The sequence below is a fragment of the Anarhichas minor genome, unplaced genomic scaffold (genome assembly GCF_050575085.1).
Source record: "Anarhichas minor isolate MPS153535 unplaced genomic scaffold, ASM5057508v1 ptg000026l, whole genome shotgun sequence".
NCBI lineage: Eukaryota > Metazoa > Chordata > Actinopteri > Perciformes > Anarhichadidae > Anarhichas > Anarhichas minor.
In genome coordinates this window covers 8802609-8812501 of record NW_027466472.1, presented here as the reverse complement: position 1 = coordinate 8812501, position 9893 = coordinate 8802609, and the positions used below count along the sequence as shown (strand labels likewise).

At 41.7% G+C, this 9893-nt stretch overlaps 1 protein-coding gene across 1 annotated transcript; it reads right to left on the bottom strand.

Moving 5' to 3' along the window:
- Window positions 1-3009: 3009 nt before the first annotated feature.
- Window positions 3010-7288, bottom strand: aipl1 (aryl hydrocarbon receptor interacting protein-like 1). The gene is made up of 6 exons (XM_076101033.1): window positions 7184-7288; window positions 5883-6062; window positions 4512-4700; window positions 4226-4402; window positions 3996-4137; window positions 3010-3209 (listed from the first exon to the last, which is right to left on the bottom strand). Exons 1-6 carry the CDS (start codon window positions 7286-7288, stop codon window positions 3010-3012), a joined length of 993 nt encoding a protein of 330 aa, XP_075957148.1.
- Window positions 7289-9893: the final 2605 nt, after the last annotated feature.

Here is a 9893-nt window from a genome sequence, read left to right as displayed (position 1 = left end):
GAGGCTACTTTGCGTTGCATGAGGTTCAGACAGGTGAGTTTAATGAGAAACTTTATTCGTGTGTGCTCTACACTTGCAAAAACTGTGCATCTGCCCCCCCCCCCCCCCCCCCCTAATATGTGTTTGTTTGCTGCTGCAAGATCATGTTTATACATCTCTGCGTTGCTTTAGTGTTTTATTCTGCTGTTGATTCTTTAAGAAGTGTCTCTTTCTTTTTGTGGCTAAATGTTTGTTGCATCTGCCTTGGTGTCAATGGATTCTTATTTATTTATTGTCGGTTACTTCTGTTTGATTCTGAGTTTTGTCGTCATTTCCGGTTGTGTGATTGATAATCAGTTGTGTCTGCAGTGTTGTTGGTTTGAACATAGGGCCTCTGTGAAGTGAAATGTACGTGCTGTAACTTTGGTGTTCATGCACTTCATCCTTTATCCTAAATAAGTTAATTAATTTAATTAGCCTATCCTATAACCTCATCATCACATCATTTTTTCCTTCAACACTCCCACCTCTACAACAAGAATGTCTTTTATACAGAATTACACGGTCTTTTTTTGGGGGAAACACTTTTCAAGGCAAATTATGTACATTGACAAAATATTCTGTGTTAAGTATTATTGATATATATATATATATATATATATATATATATTGCAAGTAGGCTATTTGTCAAATGAATGCAATGTATACGAATGAAAGAGAGAGAACGTATGCAGTACATAAAGTAATTGTATTGCCACATACTTTTGTATTCATTTATAATGTAACATGGAAAGTGTGAAGACTAATACAAGAAACACAAAATATAAAACATTTTCTTTACCTTCCTTTGAAAAATGTATTTTACTTTGATTATACAATCACCGTACTTCCTGTATGAGATTGTCCTTTTCCTGCCGTCTTGATGCATATTATGTTGGAGCAGGGCAGTCTGCTGAGGAACAGCCTCAGCCTCCCCCTCCTCCTCCTCCTCCCCCCTTTCTTCCCCTCTTCTCAACATCAGCACCAGTGGTTTATGGAGGAAAGCCAGCAGCAGATTGTGCTGCTATGCAGAATTTACTGTAGCTCCGTGTTTTAGTCCAGGGCAGGGTTTCCAATGGCACAGCCCTGCATCATAAATCTATTCTTTCTAACTCCATTTTTTTCTAATTAACACTGATGATATCAAGTGTGACGATTAAGAAAATGTAATACTGGATCTGAGAAGAGATAAAGTGCATATGGTCTCTCATGAGTGCTGTATCAAACCGCAGTTTTAGTCTCTTTGTTTAGTTGCCTCACATCAGGCAAGACTCGACAGGAACTGCATTAGTAACGGCGGTTGTAAAGGGCTGGATGCTTTAGCTTGAATGTTTAATCCGTTTTTCTTTGATCTGCTCTTATTGATTTTCCTCTTCGTTAGACTGGTGCATTAGCGTCGGCCTCATTTCCCTGACTGACTGCTAACACTGCGCTGTGACCTGTGGTAGTGATGAATGGGGGGGGGGGGGGGTGTGACAGTGCAGATAGTGATGAGTGGGGATTCCCTCAATGAAACTGAGCTCTCAGTGTGATGTCATGCTATTGATCTAATATTTCATCTTAATTCACAAACACGAGTGCATTCGAATGTGTCTTTTAGTGCATTTCCCCAGATGTGATAGTAATAACTCAGCCTTTTGCATGAAACGCCCTGTTTCCTTCCGCTCTCTCTTTTTAAGATGCACAAAGGAAAAGATGGGGAGGAGACAAGCCGTGCATTTAAGCCAGATCATTTATTTTTACGAGCCCCTAGACTCCTCGTAAAAAATTACAACGCTGTGCTCGGAATAATTTCTCCAACAGGCTTCAGGTTGAAACAGAGGAACAATGTGGTCAGAGCTCCACCTTGTGGAAGGCCAATGTGCTTACAAGACTCGGAGTAGTAACTGGGCTTTATTGTTATTTTATACGGCTGCTGACTATAGATAACAATTTAGAAATAACATGGCCACCTAAACTCTTCGGTAGTGTTTTTGTGACATTTGGCTTGAAAAAACTACAATAATGGTGTTGCTGTGGAGTCGCATAACATCTGGTGTGGGGACATATTTAGAAAGATATATCCAACAGTTAACTAGTGTCAATCAATCAGGGTCAAATGGATGATTTCTTTTCTATACATGATGAGAAAATATACCAAAAACAATATTACAAATCAGAACAATAGCAAAGGAATAGTTCCACATTTTGGGAAGTATGCTTATGTGCTTTCCTTCCCGAGAGTAAGAAGACTTATACTCCTGGTATCTGAGTGGTAAATATGTAACTAAGTAGCTTAGCATAAACACTGGAAATGAGGGGAAACGGCTAGCATGGCTCTGTCCAAATTAATGCAAAATCTAGCTACCTAAAGCTTGCATGTTATAATGGTGTTGGACAGAACCAGGCTGGCAGTTTCCTCTTGATTAAAGTATTTATGCTAAGTAAGCGGGTGCTATCTCCAGATACATGTTTTGCATACAACCATGCGAGTGGTAGGCTATTGATCTTCTCATCTATCTCTCTGCATGTAAGCGTACTAATAAACAAACCTCCACACGCATTACATTTACATCTCCACATGTCCATATGCGTTACATTGACTCATATCTTTTTGGGCTGTTATCGCATATTCTTTTTATTCTCAATACTGTGAATATTTACACATCCCCTAGATTTCTTGTCAATGAACCAAAGCAAACTCCTTGTAAACTTCACCTTAAGTGAGATTATAAGAGTGAAAAGTCCTTAATTTAATAGGCTGTCTCACTCATTGTTCGAGGAAATAGAAAGACAAGCAGAAAGGGAGGGGCTTATAACTTCCTGATTTAATAAACCTGGATCATTTTATTGGACACTGTCTTTAACACTGCTGGGAGTGTCTCGCAGTTCTTGTGAAAGTCAATGCAGGGAGTGGGTTAAAGGCAAAGTGTGGAGATTTGTGATTTACCAACGTTGCTCTTCTTTAACGCGTGGCTTCTCTGGCCCTCAAACCTCTGCTTCAGTCTCCTGTCAAAACATGCCTTTGTACTTGTTCCTGTCCTCCTGGTTCTTCTCCTCCATGCGCATGTTCAGCACAGCCAGCTCCCTCTTGACGGCCTTCTTCATGCCGGGGTCCAGGTCCAGCACCCTGCTGAAGTCCTGCCGAGCCTCGGCCTCGTTCCACACTTCCGCGTGGGCCTTCCCTCGCAGGTAGTAGGCCTTAAAATCACCTGGAGGCCAAATACAAGCATGTTTGACAAGCGTGTATGCTCGATGTTCTTAACTGATGTGAAATATCTGCAAAAATGTAATAATTCTATGTCTTCAACTTATGAACACGTACACATATAGGGTATTTCTCAAAGTCAAGGATCTCCCCTTTTACAATATATCAACCGGCTGGACTGGGATATTGTACTTGGTAAAACATTTTTTTACTTTAAGAACCCCTCACTCCACCATGGTAGAAGCACACCATCTGTATATAGTAAGTGGAAGTATTCACCATGACGTCACCCGTTGTTTTAAGGAGACAGAATAGGGCCACAGGCAGTATAGCTGACCCTAATCACATGTTTAGTCACCAAGATGTTAGAATTAACTTTCATTAGCTGAAAACACAATGTGAAAGGGTTAAAGTTGAAAGACAAAAACATCGACAACTTCCAGGCTGGAAAACGCAGTGGTGGCAACCTGTCAATCACAAGGTAGCCCCGCCCTAAATCACACCCTGCTTTATGGTCTATTACTCTAAATGGGACCATAATTTACTAAATGAACACCATGCTGTATTGAAGAGGACTTGAAAACTAGTAATTGAAACCATAAACTCTTATTTACAGTGTTTACTCGGGTAATAAATCGAGTGATAAGCAGGGTGATTTTCTCATAGCCTTCCATCTAATCTGACTTGTTAGATGCTGGTTTAAGACACTCCCGCATTGGCTTCACTTTTCAGAACTGGAGGTTGCCGCCTGAGTCGCACACGTCACACCGGTCTCTTGTCGGTGCCAAACCTGGGTGCTGGTTGATGATGTCGCTGGTGTGCTCGATGGCCTCGTAGTATTCTTCCATGCGGAGTAGACACTGGCAGTAGTTGAGCGTTAAGGTGTTGCCCATCTTCTCCAGCTTCAGCCACGGGACCTCCCATGCTTTTTCCTGAAGAAGAAGAAAGTGGTTTAGATCCATGTCTATGCGTACTGTTTTATAGAAGGAAATAAGATTTCAGACCGCTGATTTGATGTACCTTCGTCTGAACGTTCTTGATGCAGATGATGGCCTCCTTGTACTTTTGTGTGGCCTCCTGGTAGTGTCCTTGTTTGTAGAGCTTGTTGCCCTGGCCGTGCAGCACGGGGACCACCTTCAGCCTCTCCTCATCGCTCATAGCCCACGTCTCCCTGTTATACTCACTAGGCTGCTGCACCTACCAAACACACACACATTGTTTTAAAAAACAACAACTTCTCTCTTGTAAAGCTTCCCTTTGACACAGATCCACACAAATCCGTGTGGCCGACTCTGTTCTTTCTCACCCGGATCAGCTCCAGGACAAAGTAGAGGGGTTTTGGTTCCTTCATCAGCTCATCCAGGTCGTCGTAGCCAAGGCTGTGGTAGGCGAACATGTTGGCCATACCACACGTATGGATGTGCCAGTCCACTGGGTCTTTGCCCTCTGCAATGCGCCTCATACTCTTGGCCACAAGTGGATAAACGCCGGTGTGCTGGAGTGGAGAGAGGATCGCAACAGTCAAAATATAAAATGGAATTAGACTAAAGGTGACTTTCGATATTTAAGCCGCTTTCAAATTCTGTCTTATGCACTTCCTTGGTCAAGAGTAACATGGTGATATAGATCATACTTCTGCTGCAGTTACCCTAAACAGGAATTCTGATACATCTTGCATCAAACTGATTAAAGATTGATTGTAATTCCAATTAAAATGACTTGTTTCACATTATCTCCAGTCCATCTCCTCAGTCTAACGTGGCAAGTTTGCCCTCCACTGGATGGAAGCGACATTGCACAACATATCCAGTGTGTGTGTGTGTGTGTGTGACGCAGCCATGTTGTTCAGAGAGGAGTGAATACATGCTCTAAGCCCCATCAAATCTAATCGGAGGAGGCGAGTCACTAGTGCTGATTCAGCCGGAATCGGAGCCGATTAGGGAGAAGTGAGGCTGCTGCAGATTCATGACAGTATGCCTCAACCCATCGGTCTCTGACACACACACACACACACACACGAGCACTCACACACCAGAAAGAACAAATGATAGATTGCATAAGATACACCTTCAGCGACACATTCAGAGAAGGTATGTTTGCTTCATAACACCTGTCTCTGGTATAGGGGCTTATATATTACATATCGGTATAGTCTATGGGACAACATTTCATTACAGGAGGAGGTCACACAGAAACCACATTCATTATAGTTAAGTAAAACTGAAAGTTAATCAAATGTTCCTGAGGCAGTTTTCTTAATACATGAATGCAAACCACGTTTATTATTGTTATGCAATAATTGTTTTTGCTTCAGATAGCCTGTTGATCCAGTTTTGAAAAGGGCGCCCCACTCTGTTCTTTACATTTATTGTCTTGATACATCTGTGTTCATTTTCTATTTCACGAAGAGCAGAGTAATCAAGGGGAGAGGGGGGTGCAATATACTCTGCCGTATGCTTGTGCTTTATGTTTAAGCTTTAAATGTATAAGTGGGGCACTTACTGCACTTGTTGTTAAAAGCAGGGTCTGTAACTTCCACATCTGCAGTGTGACGTCGTTCTGAATAAAGTTGAACAGTCTAACTTCTCAGAAGGGATTTGAACTAACAGACGATGCACGTTGCTTAATAACAAGGCAACACTCAAACGGCTGACATTTAACATCTTTTAGCACTCACAATGATGTCACACCAGAATTCAGCCACCTCCCCAATCCTCATGGAAGACAACAGGGTCTCCCAGATGTCCAGTTTAAACATGTTGCCGATCACTATCTCCATGGGCGTCCCCACCACTTTGCTGTCATCTATCACTGTGCGTTCATCATCGCACAACTGGGTGCGGAAGTGGAACGTCACCTGGAGTAAAAAGAACCATAGAGAAGGAGAACCACACGGAGAGAGAAGAGCCACACGATGCTTGCTCGTTAAAACTATACAGCGCGGACAGAAAGTTGGGAAAATAACAAATTAATGAATTGCAAAGACTTATGTCAGCTTTAAAGTGGATTAAGACACTTTCAGATAACACAATGAGCTACTCCCATATTTTATGATAACTTCATCAGACTTCCACTGTCAGAAAGCAGAGAAGGAAGCTATAACGCCATTTAACCACACACAGTTCGCCATGAGTGTAAGAACAGGGAAATGGCAAGACTCCACACTCATGACACCTCTTGAAAAATAATTGCACACGTACATAACGGCGTTCTTTAAGTTATAGACTCATTTTGTCAAATCTGATGCAGATGGTTCGAGGTGTATTCATTTAGGTTTTGAAAATGTTCTTCTCATTAAAGGGTCATTGTCTGCCACGGGGAATTGCAACCACATGAATGTGCCTCCCCTCATAACAGTTGCAATAGCTTCAAATTGGCACAAGGAAAATAAAATCCATGAATCTCAAAGTAATGAAGCCATGCATCATCAAACCTTCACAGATCATAGTCTCAGCAGGCCAATCAATTTACTGTTCCTTATTGCTTCTTTTAAGTCTGGTTCTTAAGAGGAGACACACCAAACACATCTGAATTAACCCATTATTAGATGATGTATCAGAAGCAAATAGCATATCTGTTATGCTTAAAATCAAGTCTACATGATGACATTTATGCTTTGCAACCACAGTCTAGAAAAATGGTTTGCTCTTTTGTCTCTGCATGCTCGGGATGATGTGCATAATTAGTGCGCATGTTGACTTCTATTCGTACCTCTAATTAGATTTAGAACATTTGAAACTAGCTTTGTGAGACACATTTTCAATCATTCAGCCATTTGTCCAAAGTACAGACAATAAATTAGTTATTTTTATGAAAATTGGTTCAGTTAGATTCATTTACAAAACAGTCAATGGGCTGTATAGTGAAATAGCTGTGTACTCGCACCACTATAAGTCTATAACTGATGAGAGCTAAGCTGGTCAGCAGTCCAAAAAGTGAATGTAAAGATGTGATTTATCAGAAAATGTAAATAAATACCTTTGCCCCAGTGATGAATTTTGGGATGTCTCCGGTGCCTCCATGCAGGATGGTTTTTTTGATTCCCTCCAAGCCCAGCAACATTGTATCCTGCATATCTGCCATCTTTGTCTTTAGTTTATTACTATGGATCCCCTTATACTACCATGCATGTGTGTGTGAATATAAATATCTGTGTCACAATGATGTGTGAGGTACATGGGTATGGATTACTTGGAGGTGTTCCTGGTGGATTAGTTTCGGTGGGGATAATGAGATTGGAGACTTCTCCTCCTCCTCCTCATGTTTCATAATCTCTCTGCTGGTTTGAGTATTGGCCATCCTCAGCACTTTCTCTGAATAATGCCGGACCCCAGAATCACCCTGAAAGGACGAGAAACAGTCTTTTTGAAAAGATTAAATTAGTTATTTTTGTTTGTTTTCTTAAGTGTGCACGTCAATGTATGTGTGGTTGACTCTCAACCCTGTTGAATATACCACGAGACCAGAATAAAAGTGTTTGAGGCAAAGAAAAGAAACACAAATAGGTCTGTGAGAGGAGGACATGGTTTCCATTCCAGAGGAAATTTCCTGGACTTATGTGGATGTGGTGATCTGAACAATACTGAGAATACTGAGAAATGGTGGAGGAGACAATCCCTGTATGGACTCCTTGACCTTGTCTGTTAAACATCTGTCTCCCATCTGGGCAGTGTGTGTGCGTATGTGTGTGTGAGTAATCCAAGGCTCCTGTTGTGCTTGCGAACAAAGTCTGCAAGCAGTTTGAGGGGGCAATTATTCTAAAACATTACCCAGTGTTAATGGCTTATTCCGTACTAATTGCACAAATAGAAAAGCCCATAACTGCACCTTTTGGCAGCGCTCACAATTGTATAACTTAACAGCTTTGTGTTTTCTCTGTGGAGCAACATGGAGGAATGTGTATTTCACCATGTATTAGCAGGCAAGGTTGCAGTCTTGCCTCTTATTCAAAAAGGATCTCCTTATCCTTGGAAAGTGCTGAAACATACTATAAAGTTAGCCTTTTTTTTTTTTCCACTGATGTGACAAACAGGATTGGGCAGCAGCTTGCTATGTACTTGGCAGCTCTCCGAGCACAGGCGATGAGGAGGTTCTGCGCTCTCCTGTGGAAGAGATCGGTACTGCAGCAGGAGTTGGTCTTCTTGAACATTTTGGGCCTGATTTTGGAAGTGCTGCCAATGTGGACGTGTGAAGCCCCTTTGAGACATTTATATGGAATACTGGGCTACACAAATAAACTTCATACGACTTAATAATTCAGCTAGAATAGTCAAATTGTGACTCCTCAGAGGTGGTAGGGGATGCTGGCTTCATGAGCAACATCATTATTATAATAATAATGATCCTATATACTTAAATAACATGAAAAAAGAGGTACAATTGTTTCTCCTTCACTGTGGAAACACTGGTCGTATGGTGGGGTGCTTGGATGACAGGTTCGTGTTGCTATAGTTACACCCTTTTACATAACTATCATATCCGAGTTTACAAGAATGAAAAGTGCGATGTAATCGTTGTTGGACCCCTGTCTGTAATACAAACTGGAAAGAACATTTCATGAGCGGTTTGTACTGAATAAGGTTCTGGTTTGGTGATTTAAAGTCGTCCGTGTCTTCACATCGAGTCAGTTTTTCATATCCGTGAGTGGAGGCAGAGCAGCAATAAAGTCAACCTGTTGGAGAGGTAATACCGTGACAATGGTGTGTGTGTTCTAACTCGGGCTTTGTGTCAGAGTGACTCATAATGCTTGCGTCACACCGCCTACATCTCTCTCTACTGCTCTGGCTATGCATGTCTAGTTGCATGTGTTTGTGTGTGTGTATACGTGCGTATACGTGCATGTGGATTTTCTGTATGTACATTGTAGCCTAGGGAATTGAATGTGCCAGTTTGCTGAATTGCATGCACACACGTCTTTGAGAGCAGCTTCAGCTACAAGCAGTCCTTCCAGCAGGAGGTACACCCCGGTCTCATCACATTTAGCCCTGCTGGAAACCGGTCTCTGATGCGTTAGTTCCACTGTAAGCAAGTCATACTCTATTTTTGGAAAGTACAGTGGTGGATTTCCTGGGGAGGAGCCGTGCCATGTGTGGAAGCCATTCATTCATATACATAACCCACGAGGGAGGGCTCCTTCCATGACGCACAACATATACGCACATAGCATAATGTTTATGAATGTGTAAACCTTTTGTGCTTGTGCTGTGGGAATGAGGCAGAGAGCAGCCATCTTTCTCTCCCTGTCAGACTGACGTGTAGAGCTGACCGAGCAGATCTGAAAGGAAGAGGAACATGCAATAAGAGCAGTGTGGGGCTCACTGTGCAAGGTTGGGAGACAACACCACTACATGTATTTTGCTGATTTCAATTTGTAAAACCTACAATGATAAAATAATTAGCACCACCTAGACCTGCTACAACATGAACATGCTGCATACATGTTAAATTGCCAATAAACATAATCCAACTAACGCTGACGGAGGTCTTCTGTTGCCTAATGAGTGCTTTTACTTTAAATTGCATTACAATGTTTGTTTTTGCCACATGAGGGCAGTGTGACAAGCTTAACATACTTCATTTTTGATATTTGATAGCGGTGCCTTGTAACCATGTAAATGTTTTGCATGAAACTGAAATAAAACTGACTAATAAATGAGAATGTGTTGGCAAACTGTTACATATTAACACA

Bases quoted from the DNA above. Each gene is read 5' to 3' on its own strand.
- aipl1 (XM_076101033.1), bottom strand. From the start codon at position 7,288: ATGGCAGATATGCAGGATACAATGTTGCTGGGCTTGGAGGGAATCAAA. The intron at 6,063-7,183 runs GTATTTATTTAC...TTTTTACTCCAG, and splicing joins AATTCATCACTGGGGCAAAG to GTGACGTTCCACTTCCGCAC. The intron at 3,210-3,995 runs GTTTGGCACCGA...TTTGGCCTCCAG, and splicing joins CATCATCAACCAGCACCCAG to GTGATTTTAAGGCCTACTAC.